The sequence below is a fragment of the Opisthocomus hoazin genome, chromosome 3, assembly GCF_030867145.1.
Source record: "Opisthocomus hoazin isolate bOpiHoa1 chromosome 3, bOpiHoa1.hap1, whole genome shotgun sequence".
In the NCBI taxonomy this organism is placed as follows: domain Eukaryota; kingdom Metazoa; phylum Chordata; class Aves; order Opisthocomiformes; family Opisthocomidae; genus Opisthocomus; species Opisthocomus hoazin.
In genome coordinates this window covers 3,131,971-3,148,299 of record NC_134416.1, presented here as the reverse complement: position 1 = coordinate 3,148,299, position 16,329 = coordinate 3,131,971, and the positions used below count along the sequence as shown (strand labels likewise).

Genomic DNA, 16,329 nt, shown 5'->3' with positions numbered 1-16,329 from the left:
GCAAAAGCCTGAACTGAAGACAAGTGAACTGTAGGACAGGTGAAAATCTGGAGTTTAATGTGAAAAAGAAGAAGTAGCAAATGCTTGCAAGCGTGAATGTTTCTGTCTGTCTCTCACACGGTATACAGGCCAGAAAAAAGGCCTATGTACCACTTTTATTTGCTTTCTCAGTCTTAGTTGAAGCGCCTGGTGAAATTGCTGGTGGGGAATCAATGGCTTATGTGATGTTGGCAGTCAGACTGCATCGATCGTAACAGGCCATGATTTTTGACCACAATTAATTGTCAGAGCAGCTCAGTGAGACACAGAAGAGATTCTCGTGGCAGTATCCTGGCGGTCTTTGTGAAAAGGGGTGTCTCCCTGAAAGACAGGCTGGAGCGTGGCACAGAGGGAGCTGTTTTGGTGCAGATGTTTCTGCGGCTGCATCTGCTGCGTTGAGGATGGCTGATCCTGAGAGTGTCTTGCAAACTGCTGAAGACAAAGATAAAAGCCAAAGCACTTCAGCATGGAAGTTTCAGCCTGTTTAGCTTGAAGATAGCAGAGAAAGAGGCTGTGTGCCCGAGACAGCATATTTACCCTTTTTAGCTACATTGTAATAAAAGACATCACCTCTCCTTGCAAGCTGTGACTCTCGATTAGCAGTGGCATGTAAGAGTCTCTTCTAACTCCGCCACAAAGCTCTCCCTCACCATAGAAAATCTTAGCACCGGGTTGTCTGGTGGTGTCTACAGAGCCATGCAGATTTAGTTCAGCTTCAGTGTGTGCCAGCTGGGGCCCTGGCAGAACAAACATAATCTTTTCTTCTTTTTCTGCAGGGGCTGATGCCTGCACAGTGCTCAAAAGGAAAAGGCATGTCTCAGGGACTGAGCCCTGCTAGGGTTCAAAACCAGAAGGGTCTGGTTGCAGTTGTTAATTTGCAGGGGAAAGAGAAAGCTGGGGAGTTACCAGAGGCTAAAAATACGCCCGCTCAATTTGTTCTCAAGAAAGTATGAAATGCTGACTTGATTTGACTTGAACAGAAGAATCGAGCTTAATTGGGTTAGTTATTAACATCTCCCAGTGCAAATAGGTTACTCTGGTAAAAAGGGTTTTGTTATGAAGGAACAGCAAAAAGAAAAAAAAGAAGATTAAAAAAAAAGGGGATGAAATTGTTCTTTCCTGGCCTGGGAATTGCGGCTGCACTCACTGGCAAGACAATGCCAGGCAATCAGTGTATTTCTAAAGAGCATCTCTGATCCACAGCATCCCTCAGCGGTCCCCAGGGAGACTGCAGGGGTGACGAGACCAGAAAGGTTAGACAGATCAGAGAAGGAGAAAGGGGAGGTCAGATGTGAACACACTCCCTCTCTGCTTTCTGATGTGCTCTGTTGTTTTGTAGCTGAGGGTGCCAGAAACTTCCCACACCATGTCCCAAACCCTTCTTTGAACCACAGTTCGATGTGGAGAATATATGACCATTGCCAAAGCACTGGTCTAGGAGGCAGGAGTTTGTATTCAGCTCCCACTCTGCCAGGCTCTCTGGGTGACCACGTGCTGGTCACAACTGGGTGACTTCATCTCACTGTCCTACAGCTCTGTGTCAACAGGTTGGAAGTAAAACTGTCTCTTTTCCACCCGTGTTCTGCCTTACCTACAGAAGTCATAAGCTGTTCATGTAGGGACTATTTCTGTATATGTGCAGAGCACAACAGAGGTCCTGCTTGCCCTCGGGGATTTCATTACAATAACAATTATTCCAAAGGGAATTTTAAAACAGGTGACAGAGCATGTGTTTCCAAGCAGAGAGTGTAAGTTATTCATTACCAGTGTCTGTGGGGGAGGAATCTCTCTTTGAACCGCAGCTGGGGCTGCAGCCACACAGTCTTGGAGCTTGACTCCGGGAGCAGCAATGCGTAGGTAGCTTGTTGGGTCTTGTGTGAGTCCTCCAAAGAAGCAGGATTTACCATGACCATAATGGTAGGTTTGAGCATTCGTCACAGGCAGGTTGGTACTCTGGGTAGTTCCAGAGAAGCAGAGGGGTACACCCATTGCTGGATAATTTCTTCGTGATGCAGGTCCTGAAATGGTCTGTGGAAGCACATCTATTGCACAATCCCTTGTAGAAGAAAGCCTTCAGGGTTACTGCTAACCCTCAGCTCCCTTGGGAGAAACATGAAAACTCAAGGCTTCCCTCTTTTTTTATGGCAGATGTACATTTTCTCTACAGCCTTGGCATACCTCCACTGGCACCACTCGACCCTGCCATGGGCTGCACTTTCCTGCATGGGAAGGAAGCTCGATAGGCAGCTGCCAGGATCCACAGCTGGTTGCCTTTGGCTCTGCGGCAGCCTTTCCTGACCTGTTGCAGGCATGCACTCAGCCTCCTTTTTACTGGTCATTTTACATACGCAATAAATAGAGGCTGTAATCGAAAACTATTAAATGTGATTTTTCCTCCTCCCCACCCCCAGGAACGATAAGTAGCTTTAACTTCATCCTCATGGTTCTCTCCATTTTACATGCTGTCAGTAATGAGTTTCTTGGCACAAAACTCTCTTGCAGTGAATGTCTTTTCCCACGCCCCACTGACTCTGGGGCCAGTTAGACAGAAGAATCTGAAAACCTCCTTCCAAACAGCTTTTTCTGTGATGTCTCCGAAACACATTTGTACAGTCTCCTGGACTCTGCAGCAGTATTTGGAAACGAGCTGCTGATGCAAATCTAGCCTGTTGGTGCTCAGATCTTCTCCCTGTGTCCTTGCACAAGATGGCAGCAGACAGAAGGCCAGAAACAAGTCCATCTAGAGGATATATCCATCATGGTTTTTTGTCCAGTTGTTTTTTCCTTCATTCTTACTCCAGCTTATTTATGCTGCCCCTCATTATAGACATATACAACCCTGAAGGTGGTGACCCTGAAAGAAGGAAGGAGTAGAGTGTGCAGTCATGGAGTTCACTCACAAAAGGTGGACATCTGCCATTAAATCAGAAAAGAAAACTCTTTAGTATGGTGTAGCAACAGCAGCTTTCTTGCAAAGAGCTGCCATCAGGCAAGGCAAACATGTTAGTGGACTTTCTTATGTTGTTACATGCATATTAGTGAGCATCCTCAGGATGGATGGACACCCAGTTTTAAGACAGGCAAGGCAAATTCTGGAGAGGTTAAATGACTTTGTCAGGGGCCATGTGCCAAGAAGCTGCGGAGTTGGGACTTCATCTCCAGGCCTCCTGTGTCACCCTACAATGCTGTTCCCTCCAGACCATGCTCCCATTTTCCCTTTCCGTTCCCTTTCCCACGTCCCTTCTGAGGAACAGGCTTTATCAATGGAGTTTTTCCTTCCTTGCAGAGCCTCATGAAATCTGTGATGAGGAGAGTCTTGCTTCTGTGGTTTGGAAAGAGACACCCGCTGGTGATGCTGCAGCTGTCCGGTGTCCTCGCAATGCTACGGGTAAGGATGACTCATGCCTTGACCAGGAAGCTGGCCCACCTTCAGGGTGTACTTCATCTGTTGCCTCCTAGATGAGGAGAACCTGGTTGTGATAGGACAAGAGAAGAAAATGGATTTCCCTCCCTTCACTCAGAGCTAAATTAACTCTCTGGTTTTCTGTGGTCCTTCACCGTTTAATAACAACTTCTTGGTTCCTACTGGAGAATCTGAGGTGGTCTCCAATCCACCTACTGCCTACTCCTAGGACAGCTTTGCAGTTAAGAGTTACTGTGGTATGTTCTCTCTATTGTCTACAAATAGCTCTGCAAAAGCAGGTAGGGCTTTATTAGAGTCCTCTAGACTTGGGTGTTATATTTCCCTCCACTGCCCATAAAAGAAGCTAGTATCTGAAAGTAAGAAATCTGAATTGTGTTGTCCACTCACACCTTGGTGCTTTCCTCTCCTTCTTAGAAACTACAGCAGCTCTCTAAACATATCTTCAAGTGCTCAAGCTGACAGTATGATCATGGTGGTGTGAAGTGATAGGATCTGGGCATCCAGGTGTTACCTGTTGTGACCATGGCCATGTGTTCCCCAAGGAGTGGAAATTTGTGCAGAGAGGGCTCCAGGAGACATGTTGGTGGTGGAGCTTGCCCTCAGCTGGATGTTCCTCACCCCCAGGCAGGAACAGAAACGGGTGGAGCAGTGTCAATAATGAATGCAACAGTTTTGTTCTATTTGAGTGAGGTTGCTGGAGATAGGCAAACCCTGCAGGTCTATTTGACTCACACAGCCTGAGACAGTCAGTGTCATCCCAAACTCTAGCCTAGAAGAAGGGCTATATCTGTAGAAAAGTCACTGAACCATTTAGCAGTAGCAGTGGGATTGCAGACTCAGAAAAGCCTGCTCCTCAGAGACTCTACGCAAATCGCAGCATAATTGCTTGGACAAGGTGGATCCCTCTCCTCTTCCTCCTCGCTGATATGTCTGTTCCTCTGCATTGCAAAGGCATGTGATTACTGCTGCAAAACTCACTGTAGAATGAAGCTAAGAAAAGGCCTGGGGGAGGACTACAAACAGCTTTCAGAGCTTTTCAGCTGATGCAGAGATGGTGCTGTTGGGTTTTAATTCTCCTTGAGACTGTGTAGGCAGCATAAGCCACTGTGGCTGGTTCAGTTGCAAGTACCAGACCATGCCACCTGGGGAGGCTCGTGGGACTTCCCGAGCCAGGAAGAAAGCTGCTCTCCAGGGCAGAAGAGACGTGCTTTCACCTTAATTTAGCCACGTCCGACTTGCTAGGGTTTGTTTTCATTCTCAGTTCCTTTTTGCTGTCTTGTCATTCAACAAGAAAATGCAGAAGTAAGTAAAAATAATCTCTCCTACATGTTTGCACTGTTCTTCAGGCATTTCCAGGTGTCCCTGCTGTCCTTCGTACTGGGAGGTGTGCCTACATGGATGCATTGGCCAGTTCTGGGTGACCTCCATGAAGGTTCTTGGCTTTTCATCCTGCTGTCCTCACTCCCATATTTCTTTCTCTCCTCTTCCAGGACTGATCCTTCGAAGATGCATTTTAGATGAAGAAGGGATAGCTTATTGGGAGCCTCCAACATACATCAAGTGTGTTTCTATTGATTACAGGAACATACAGATGATGGTAAGGCAGACGGACTTCTTAGCTCAGCAGGTTAGGGATCCCCCCAAATGCTTGTTACACTGCTGTTGTTACAAAAAAGAAGGAAAACAGCATTTCCCTGTGAAAGGGAGATGCCAGTTCTACCCTGCTTTCCTCTTAACTGTTTTTGTCTGCTTAACTTCTGATGCATGGGCACTCCATGGACAAGGGATCATTCCTCACAGGGTATTTTAACATCTAGCTTGGCAGAATCCAGGTCCTACTAGGTCTTTCATATCACATTATAAGTAAGCATCTCTGTGAATGCATCACTTTTAAGTAAGTCACTTATTTTTCATTAGTCTTAAAATCATTGTTGTGATGAATTTCTGCTGATCTCCAGTGGCTTGCCTTAAAATGGCAGTGCCTTTATGACAACCTCCCTCTACTCTTCAGGACAAGCGACAGTCTGTCCTAAAATAGTTCCAAATTGGCTATAAGAAAATAAGGGTTTGGGGCAAAAATCTTCTGGGCATACGAACCGAATAGCATTTGTGTAGTAGAATAATCTGTTCTGAACCTACACACAAACTTTCCTTTGTAGGCATAAAGAAAATTTCACTTCTGCTCTCCTAGCATTTTAAAAATATCACAGGCTCTCAGGCTGGCAAAGATTGTCAGATTCATCTAATCTGCACTCTGAATTACACGGAAGGTCAAAAATCTTCCTGCAGCAATTCCTTCAATGAGCTCATAAACTCAACTTCCACTGTCACTGAAGTGTTTGTCATGTTTCTTTCTATTTCTCAGACCAGGGAACATCTTTCCAAAGCTCAACGTGGGTTGATGGGAGACGGGCTGTCAGAAGTGCTCCAGAACCTTGTAGAAATCTCCCAGGATGGGACCAGTTACAGTGGGGACTTACTGTCCACCATTGACATACTCAGGAACATGACAGAGATCTTCCGTAGGGCTTATCATAGCCCAACTTCTGCGGATGTGCAGGTGAGCTGAGATGCATATCTTGGAGAACAAGGCTAGGTTACAGGTGTGTGCATGCACCGGGCTTCAGGTTTTATTATCTTCTTTGTAGTTGATACAATGCTGATGAAAAGCCAGAGTATTTTCTGCCCAAGTGAAATGTCATTGTGTGTTAACAAACTCTCCTTGTGAGGTGGTTCTCCCTGGCTTATAAACTAAGAATTTGAAAACCAAAGTCACTCTGAACTATTTCAACCTCATAGCATTTTATTGTGGAGTCTAATTGATATGAGAACATTATTTGGAAGCGATTTCAGTCTAATGTCTAGAGGTAAGATGATTCTGTGGTATTGGATACCTGGATGTTGATGTGGGAGAATGCCTTGATGGTTTCTCATCCCAGGGTTTTACTTTCAGCGCTTGCATGCGGAGTGGCTACAAGATATACCCTTGGGATGGGTCATCACCTCATGTCTTGAAACATTAAACTGATACTACAGGATCTGCAATGGGTCGCAAAACTAGAGAAAGAAATCGATGATCTTGAAATATGTTATCTGATTCCTTCTCTTAGTGTGCTACAAAGATACTACCATGCATAGCACTCCCTTGATCAGTCACTATTTCTCATGCCTAGTCACAGACTAAAGAGGATCATAAGGTTTCCCTGTGCTGGAAATAACAGAAATAGTAGAAAACAGAATAAGAAAGGATTTATAAAAGTCAAGATCATCTGTTTCTAACCAGTTTCGGAAAGACGTCTACCTAATATGTTCTTAAAAACCTTCAGTAGTGGATACAAGACATATTCCCAGTCCAACACCTTAGCAGATATAGCAGTCAGAGTGAAGGCCTTGGGAAAAAGGCCTGACTATGACCTGTTTGGCCATTTCACTCTTGGGGGCAGAAGCCCAGGAAATGCTGGGGAGTCCTTCTGGAAAGGGACCATGAGATCCCTGTTGGAGCACCGCTGACTCTCACATGTTGTTCATTCATCACTGTATCCTTTCTAGCCTAGGTAAAGTTTGATTAACCACCTCTTTTTTCCTCTTTTGTCTCCGATCTCCAGAACTTTGTCCAGATCATCAGCAATCTTTTATCAGAGGAAAACCGGGACAAATGGGAGGAAGCTCAGCTGGTATGGACCTTCAGCACCTTCCCTGAAACAAAACAGGCTTTCAGCATAGGCTTAAGCCATGTCAAGGGGAATTTTCAAGTGTCTACATGACCTCCTAGCTCTTCTTTCCCACGATGTGTTGTGTGCAACATATATCTGTTCAGCCACAGACCACAAAATATCTCCATCCACCAGTACTGCTCTCCTTGGATAAACCCTTGTGATGAAAGAGACAGACAACTCAGACAAGCAGCTGTGGTCAGCTTCAGAGTTGACTCCCAATCAGCTGACTCATGGAACTGGTCATGTGGGTGAGCTTAGTGCCAGGCTGTGTCATATTTATGGAGTAACTCAGTGAGCCACAGGATCTCAGCTCTAAGACAGAGCCTCTGCATGAAGAATTATACAAGAATGGTGGCGATTACCATATTTTGGATAGCTCTTAGTGGTCAGACTTGGTTTGGAGTTGATAACCCTGCTGGCTTACTATAATTCTACTCTTTCCTCTTGCCAAGACGAAGAGGCAGGATTACATGGCTTGGAGTTCCTGGCTGAAAAGATGCAGGACAGATAGGATTTTCGTAGTTTAGAGCTGGGCTCTGCTCAGCTGAGCTTCTGGTTCTGCTCAGCACGAGCTAAGCAAGAGTTCAGTTCTATTTTACTTTATTTCTCTCCTCTCAGGGTTCAGGATCCTGCTAAATAATACTGTAGCTAAACTCTCATGTACTGGGGGAAGGTGGTTGTTTTTCTGTCTCTTATTTGGCTCTTGTCTCTTTCACCCCCATTGAACTCTCTGCTTGGGCTTGTGTCAGACCTATTCCTCATCCTTTTGCTGTTCCCTTGGAGAGCCTTTGAGCTGCTTGGTGTTGTCATCTCATTACAGCTTTTGGGGTTGGAATCAGAGTGAAATAGTTCTTGCCTCAGACCAACATCTCTGGTGGATGGGCCCATAATAAAGCTCCTTCCTTCTACATCCATTCCTCAGTATTGTATACTGGAACACAAACACCATCTCAGCTTACAAAATAACCTGGACAAGGTATATAACTCAGCCTGTGTGAGAGATCAGTCCTGTGGAAGGCACGGGGAGGTATGGATCAGAACATGGCAGTTCCTTTTTAGCCACCTTTTGCCACTGCAATATTCCTCAGAGAGGTCTGGAAACACCAAACAGTCAAAAAAACCACTCAGCACAAAAGCAACCACAGACTCTGATTATATTCACACCAACCAGGGAAGTCCTCTGGGAAAAACTCTCAACAGTGAGTGCTGGAATAACTGTTAGCAGTCCAGAAGTGAGACAGGGACCTGAATACATTTCCTCCATGCAACAAAAACTCCATCAGGAGGTGAGCAGCCTTGTGAACCTGTCGTTCTCTTCTTTTCTCCCTGAGATCTGGTGTTTTCCCACTGCATTCGGAAGAGGATGACATGGTCTGGCTCCTGGCAGGACAGAGGACGCTCTGGACATGGTCCTGGGCAACTGGCGCTAGGTGGCCCTACTTCAGCAGGCAGATTGGACCAGGTGACCTCCAAGATCCCTTGCAAACTCAATCATTCTGTGACTCTGTGACCAAATACTCAGTTTCAATTCTGCAGGTGCGTGTACATATTTCAGCACAGAGCAGAGGAGACTGTGAAGTTGTCATGACAACAGGAAAACCCTATCGTTCCCCTTAAAAACAGCTGCAGCTTGTTTTTTGTGTCAATTCATTCCCACTGGCTTTCCCGGTACAATCTGCTCTTTGCACTTGTGGATAGATATAGCCCACCCTGCTGCCTGCATCACTGTAACCTACACAAGGAGTGCAACCATCATGGGGAGAACGTTTGACTGGCATATGTTTTTGCGGGAATCGAGATGACAGCCATCACCATGACTTCAGGACACAGAAATCTTCAGGCTTTGGATGACAACAGAGGTTTTGGCAGGCTCTGTCCTTCTCCCTCAAAGCTACTGCACCAAACTCACACCCTGTGTTTTGCCAGATTACCCAGTTCTTTTAAAACAAGGTCTTCAGCTCCAAATTTGCTCATTAAAATTAAACCCAACTTCATCAGAGTCTCATATCCCAGTGCCCTCTGGCCCCCCCAGGCAGAAGTTGTTCAAAAAGAATAAAAAACAAAACAGTGCAGAAAAGTATTCAGAGAAGGGCTACCATGCTTTTTGAGGAGATTGTGCTGGCTATTATATGATAAAAAACTGAAAGACAATGGCCAGTGTAGCCTGGAGTTAGTCCGACCTTGTGATTTCAATCTGTAATGGAATATAAAACTGTACTGTTAAAAATAGCTTCCTCACTCTCTTCTCCCCCTTGTGTGTACACCAGCTGTACTGGCAGCACTTTTTGATCTGATCCTGGTACAGTTTTATTCTTAACAAACTTGCTTTGGATAGAGAGAGAGCGCGAGAGAGACTCATGGCCACCCCTGACCATCTTGCCTGTACACTCAATGGATCAGCCTTTCTTCTACCTTCATCCCATCCTGTTGTCCTGCTTGTCCCCAGCTGTCCCTTCAGCTCTGCTCTGCCATCTCAGAGGCCTGGATTATAGTGAGGAACTGAAAATGCCGTGAAAATGGTGGAATAGGAAAAGATGTAAGGAGCTGAATTGCTTTTCTTCAGCCTCTTATGGTATTTGCTAAAAGCCCCTGTAGGCAAATGTGCTTTGAGGAAAAGATAGGTAGTCAGCACAACTCATTTCAAGTGGATTATCTTTTATGAAATCTGTCACTGGAAAACTAGCTATCGTTTAACAGCCTCATGTTAGCCTGGCAAAATACAGGTGAAGAAGAGTTATTGCCAACACCTTTATCACTGGGGAAAAGAGGAAAAAGAGAAGCAAAAGCTTCAAGACAGCCCGAGCCAAAGCAGAAGCAACTTGATTATTTGGAGAGTGAGATCGTGCCAGCAAAACAGGGAAACACAAAACCAAACCATGGTGCTTTTCTGGATAGGATTATGTGATCTGGTGCCTAGGATTCAACATTAGACCATGGAGGTCCTTTGGTGTGGCTGCTTTCCGTGGAGTGGTAGCAAAATTAACTAACCTGGTGCAGGTAATGTTTTGTGCGCTCCCTCTCAGTAGATGTCATACGTATATCATCAGAAGTAACCCAAAAATTTTTCTCCAGCCAAGTATCGCAATACCTGAATGTCAGGGAAGTTTAAGGCTTGGGAAAGCCTCTCGGAATTTGATAAAGGGCAAAGCTTCAATACATCAACACGAACATATCTTCACTCTCTGGTACGATGTCTCTGGATGTACAATTGCAAATGCCTCTGGCTTGTTGACAGCTAGGTTGGGCCAAATACTGCAGTCAATGGACTTGGAAAGAAAGAAGAGCTACATTAAATCATGGCTGCTAAGAATTTGTCCTAGTGTGTTTCTCTGCTTGAATTAACTGCAAGAACAGGACCACAATGAACATTATCAGTGTCTTATCTGCTCTGGGTGGGGTTGTTGGTAGTAGAGGTAATCCTAGGGAAGGAAAGGAGATGGGTGGGTTATCTTCTTCTCTAGAGAGTCTCAGATATTGCCTTTGCTTTGGTTTGAGATATTGCCCTCCAACCTGTTTCGTCAAACTGAACGCCATATTATTTCTTGCCTCTTTCTTTTTATTTTTCTATGTTTCCTTTTAGGATTTCTCAGTCCTCATTCTTCACAGCCGCATAATATTCTGTTATATCAGGTGTATGCTTTCAGTATGTGTGTGAGGACAGAAACTTTTGCCCTCAGAGAAACTCATGCTGTGCTCATTACTATCTGTGCTACTAAATATTCTCCCCCTCTCTGCAGATAGGGCCAAATGCCAAGGAGTTGTTCAGGCTTGTGGAGGATTTCATAGATGTCATTGGCTTTCGCATGAAAGATTTCCGGGATTCCTACCAAGTGACGGACAATCTGGGTGAGTCAATTTGCACTCCTCTTGTTGGGTAGAGGCCCCAGAAAGATGTAATTACTGTGCAATATGTATAACCTGGGCTGTGGGGAGGGAAGAAGGGAAGGCAGCAGGTGGTAGAACATTAAAAGGTCTGGTGAAAGACGTAGATGATCATAAATACGGGGTGGCTTTTCTCCAAATAATTTAGGACTTCAATGTGAGGAAGAGATGTCCATGGAGAGATCTGAGAGACATCTATAGAACCATGAATGGAGAACAGATGATGAGCTGGGCAGAATTAGTTGTTTCCTTTTATTTTTCTAACACAAGAGCTGCGCAGCAGCCAATGAAGTGATCAGGCAGCAAGCAAACAGCAGGCAGTATTTGATTTATGCTGTATGCACAACCACAGCATGGAACTTCTTGCCAGAGGATGTTGCAGAAGCCAAAAAGTACAGATGGGTTCATGATGGGATCAGGAAAATGCACAAAGGAGAGGTCCATTGGTGGCTGTGAAGGTTGATGGTCTGGATACAGCCACTAGCTGAGGAAGTCCTGCTGATTTCTGGAAGTTGAGAAGACAGACCAAAAGATGTCTTGCTCCGTTCTTTCTTACACTTCTTCTCTAAGCAGCTGCTACTGACCACTCCTGGGGACAGGATGCTGGGGTAGACTGACCTTTTTTCTGCCAGGTTTAGTGCAGGCAGGTCCTTTTCGATCCCTGAGAATTAGTGTCATCTTCCTTCATGCATATATATTACTTGAAGATAGTATCGCTCCTGTAGTTATCAAGATACAGCCTCACTCATTCTGCTATCTAATTTCCCACTATTCCCTCCAATGGGTTTTTCAGCACATGTGAATTTATTGAGACTGGTTTTGTTTACTGGTTTTATTTCTTGCTTCTTTCTAGTCCTTGGCATTCACAAACTGCCTGCTAATGCAGCAACTGACATCACCTTCCCCATGAAAGGCTGGAGGGGCATGGTGGACTGGGCCAAGAACTCAGAGGACAAAGTCACTGTCTCCAAAAGCCTCCTGTCTTCAGGGCTGACAGGTAGGCAGTACAGCCAAGGCGCTCTAGATGAAAATTCCTTCTTCATTCTCTAAGAAAGGTTGCTTCCATTTGGCTGGTCTTCAAATTCTCCTTCCAATTCAGTCAAGTTTCCTCACAAAATCTTGGTCACCAAAAGCATTGCGGAGTGCAAATAAAGCTTTCAGATATGGCCTGACCAAGAGTAAAACCTAAACTCCTGGCAAATGTTCAGGGGCAGACTTAGTGCCTGGATGTGGATGTATATCTTCTTCTAAATAAGCAGCATATTTAGAGCAGGAGTTGGCACAAAAACTCAGGGCGACAGTCCATTGATGATTGCTTCTTCCAAGGCTTCTGAACCTGGGAAGAAATGGAAATATCCCTGTGTCTGCTGGGTCATTCTATCTCTGATGCATGTAGGTGCTCAGCTGGGTCTGCAATCCTCTGCATGCCATGTTGGGTGCTGAAATGAGTCTCTTATGCCTCCCTGAATATGCCGAGTTGCCATTAGGGGTAGTGAACAGTAGTTGTCTCTGTGGGTACCAAACAAGAATGGTTAACCAGCTCAAGAAAGGTAATAGAGGCACGGTTCTGCTACCTATCTCCATAGCCTTGTAGGCAAACAGTGTTGTAGATGCCCTCCAAGACTGGACCCAGCCCTGACAGAGCCATCTAAGTGTAAGTAGCTGGGGATCAGCATATCAGGGTGAGCAACCGATGGGTCTGGGTCTGTCGCATGGACAAGCTTTGATAGATTGTGGGTTTATGGAAGTGAAATTTACTGCCCTCAGAAATGAAATGCATAAGCATTTATTAATGAAGTCACTGGATCTGCAGCAGGGCATCGATACGAGCTACAGCGTGGAGGCAGGACTGCTGAGTGCATCAGTCAAGCTGGCCTCACCACCAGGTCCGAAAGGAAACCTGAAGCGTTCTGTGATGCTGTGCTGGAGCATCCGGCCTTTACCTGGGTGTGAGTCCCAGGAACCAATACATTTAAGGTGCTCATCATCTGGCAGAGAGCCTTCGCATCTGGCAGGACTGAACCCTGACTTTTCAAAAGTAGGAGCCCAAGTTGGGCCTATTGCTGGGAAAACCGGGTTTTCCTTCTAGATGTCCTGGTGCTGTGTGTGCTGCTAGTGGCTTTGAGAGAGCAAGCTGCTGGCTGCTGCATTAGGCTGTGCTGTCCTTCCCAGGACTGAGGCAGGAGACTGTAAGTTGTTGCTGTCAGAAGATCTTTGGCCTCTTCTTGTCATACCAGGACTTCTTGTCACAGCTTCCCCTACTGGGGATAGAAACAAAGCAGCCATCATTTCTACTTGGTGAATCTGAAGACAAGAGCAGTTAAATGACACCCCCAAGGGTAAACAGTGAGTCACTGGCAGAGCAAGGATCATGTCCAGCACTCCTTGGGCTTTGTTGTGCTTAGAAGACAGCATTATTTTCCTGGGTGAAGTTGGAACATGTTGGGAGGGTTATTACAGCTTGTTTGAAGATGTTGTGGAGCCTTGACCTTTGGAAACCTTCAGTCACTTGTTGGGCAAACTGCTGGCACCGGCCATGGGCAGCGCTGATTCTGCTCTGGGGCTGAGGGCTGTTCTAGAGTCCTCATTTACTTCCCCATGGTGCAGTTTTCCAGATTTCTGTTAGAAGCACCCTCACACAGAACTGCTGTAGGACCCCCAAGCAATAGCTGTGGAAGTAAAAGGTGACATCTACTCTGAAGAATCAACTTCCCACCAGTCTTCACCTCTCCGTGGTTTCCTCAGTGCCACACAAGGCTCTGCTGCTTCTGCTTTGTTCAGTATCCTGTGTTGGTGGTGTGTTTTTGAGGGGTTGCTCAGCAATTAGCAGTGGAGATGCACCTCTATTAGTTTTGATCCTCACCTTTCTTTGGCCACAGGGAATAGGGGCAACTATCCTGAGCAAAGTGATGGGGACAGGCAGCTTGGTGAAACCACAACCAGATCCCCTGACTGCTAGAAGCTGACTTTGCACAGTTGATTTTAGTGGGCCAGCACGAAATTTTGTAGTTGGGTGGTGCGCCTCTTGGGCTGCAGACTGTGCCAATGCTGACGCAATGCTGTTCCAGCTGGGTAGAACATCAGAAGGTTATATTTTTATATACTAGGATTGATGGGCAGCTGCATTATGAAGGATCTGTCCCAGACCAAAAGAGACAAGACTCCACCTCTGTTACAACCAGGATTTTTTGCCTTTCTGGGAGGATGCTGTGATAACCCAGCCTGTGGGGCTTAGGGTTTTGCTTGTTCACAGTCTCATAGGACCACGCATTGCTTCTGTAAATGCCCTAATGCATCCTGTGAGCACAAGGAGGGAAAACTCTCTTCGAAGGGAATGGGATCCGTGTTTGCATAGGGGTTGATGGGAAAGGCCAAAAGGCTGTGATGGCTTTCCTACAGAAGCAAGGCTTATGCAATTGCTCTGCAAGTCTGTCTGTCAGTCTCTTCTAGTTATGTTTTCACAAGCTATCTCACTCGAGCCCAGATTGACAAAGAGGGAGACAGACATGCAGAGCTGTGTCTGCCCTGTACTGATGAAGCAGGCGCATTGTAAGTTCAACCTCAGTATGAGACATCAGAGAAGTCCCACCTCAGGATGCTTCCCCAGGCTTCTTCAGCTCTGGTTTTCACCCAGCCACTTACTTTTTCTCCCCCTGAAAATTCAGCCACAAGGCTGCTTCTGTTGCATGTGCTTCTTCCAGGGAAGTTCTTGTTTTTTGTAGCTGAACACCGCGCAGCAGAGGAGGAAGAGGTGGAGGTAAAGTGACGTGCCCAGAGGTCACACAGATGATTCAGAGGCTCATCTGGGACCATGGCCCCCATGGTCTCTTGAGGCAATGCACTGAGTTGTGGGTCAGACCAGATGCAATGGGACATGTCTCCTTCTTGGCTGCCCTTGTTGGCCTAAAGGCAGCTCTTCTCTCTGATGGCTCATTCGCTGTGGCCATGTCTGAATGCCTCTGGGTGGCTGCAAGAGATCTTTCTGCCTCGCAGATTTGCCCACTGTGGTGCTGTCAGAGGGATTAGTGACACTTCTGAATGGGGGAGTACAAGGCTGGTCACTCAGGATGAGTGAGCCTTCTGTGAGGGCAGACACCTGGTGTTTCAGGTTACCCCACAGGCACTGAGCCCTTCTTTGGAACTGATGGAGACCCAGGGTGGTGACAGCAGGCACTGCGTCCCACTGTAGTGATGCCGGTATTGGCCATGCCTCTACAGAGACCCTTCCATGCGAGGTCTAATTCTGCACCTGGGTGTCCAGAGGGGATAGCTGACATCCCGATTATCTCAGTGTTGTTGTCTTCTTCCCTCTCCTTTGGTGTCCTACAGAGACAGATGACTCCTCCGTCTTCGTGGTGGGGACCGTGCTGTACCGGAACATGGGCAACATCCTCTCCCTCCAGAGGTAAGAAGGGCTGCCTTGGGAGGGTGAGCAGCTGGCAAATCACCAGGCTTTCCTACTTATCCCTCTGTTTGCAGAGCCCTGATCTTGCAGGGAAATAGCAAAGGTCACTGGGTGCAACAAGACAGACTTTGACTCGTCAGTGGAAATATTTTGACCCTCGTTGACTGATGCTGCATGTTCAGCTGGGGCCAGGTTCAGGCATCGCAGACATCGCTTGCTGGATGGGCAGGGTGGTTTTCTCCATCCGTGTGCAGTGCTGTGCACCCCAGATATGAGAGGAGGCACGGTGATGTTACTGCTGCCACATCCATGCCTGCCAGCTGCCTGCCACCCTTTGTGCTCCAGGAATGGATCCCCACACTGCCCTCCTTGTCACGAGGGGTTTTGGGGGGCTTGGCAGATGGGGAATGCTCAGCTGCCCCGGTCCTCCCAAGCTACTGGGGAGCTGCCAGCCACGCCAAGCCCTCTGAGAGCATCATGGCAGAAGACAGGCTCGGGAAGTGGAGAGGAGCGTAACAGCATGCTTGGCTGCACATATCTACCATGTTCCCGGCTGCTGCAAACTGCCTCAGGCACTGAAGCTTTTGTGTTCAGCACTCCCTTTCCTTTTCTTCTCTCCTTTCCCTTTCTCTCTTGCTATCTTGTTCTTTTTTTTTCCAAGGCCAGTACTGAGGCAGTAAATTAAGCATCCTAAGGCACCTTCTAAATCTGTTCTGCACTGATTAGCGTGAGCCCATTTACTATAAACACCAGGGCATCTCTCCTCACCGATAATCATTTAAATACCTACAGATTTAGCACTGGCAATGGCAAAAGAGCTCCAAGTGAGGGCAGAGAGGAATTAGCAAGTCAGCCAACTGTAT

General features: G+C 46.5%; 1 protein-coding gene across 14 annotated transcripts in view; it reads left to right on the top strand.

The window, feature by feature from the left end:
- ADGRB1 (adhesion G protein-coupled receptor B1) overlaps window positions 1-16,329 on the top strand; it is a 289,625-nt gene that overhangs the window by 147,969 nt on the left and 125,327 nt on the right. For all 14 annotated transcript variants that reach the window (XM_075415464.1, XM_075415468.1, XM_075415463.1 and 11 more), the window contains 7 exons: window positions 3,326-3,427; window positions 4,954-5,060; window positions 5,829-6,023; window positions 7,069-7,137; window positions 10,917-11,025; window positions 11,915-12,058; window positions 15,391-15,466. In XM_075415464.1, coding sequence (XP_075271579.1) covers window positions 3,326-3,427; window positions 4,954-5,060; window positions 5,829-6,023; window positions 7,069-7,137; window positions 10,917-11,025; window positions 11,915-12,058; window positions 15,391-15,466 — 802 coding nt within the window. The remainder of the gene's footprint in view (window positions 1-3,325; window positions 3,428-4,953; window positions 5,061-5,828; window positions 6,024-7,068; window positions 7,138-10,916; window positions 11,026-11,914; window positions 12,059-15,390; window positions 15,467-16,329) is intronic.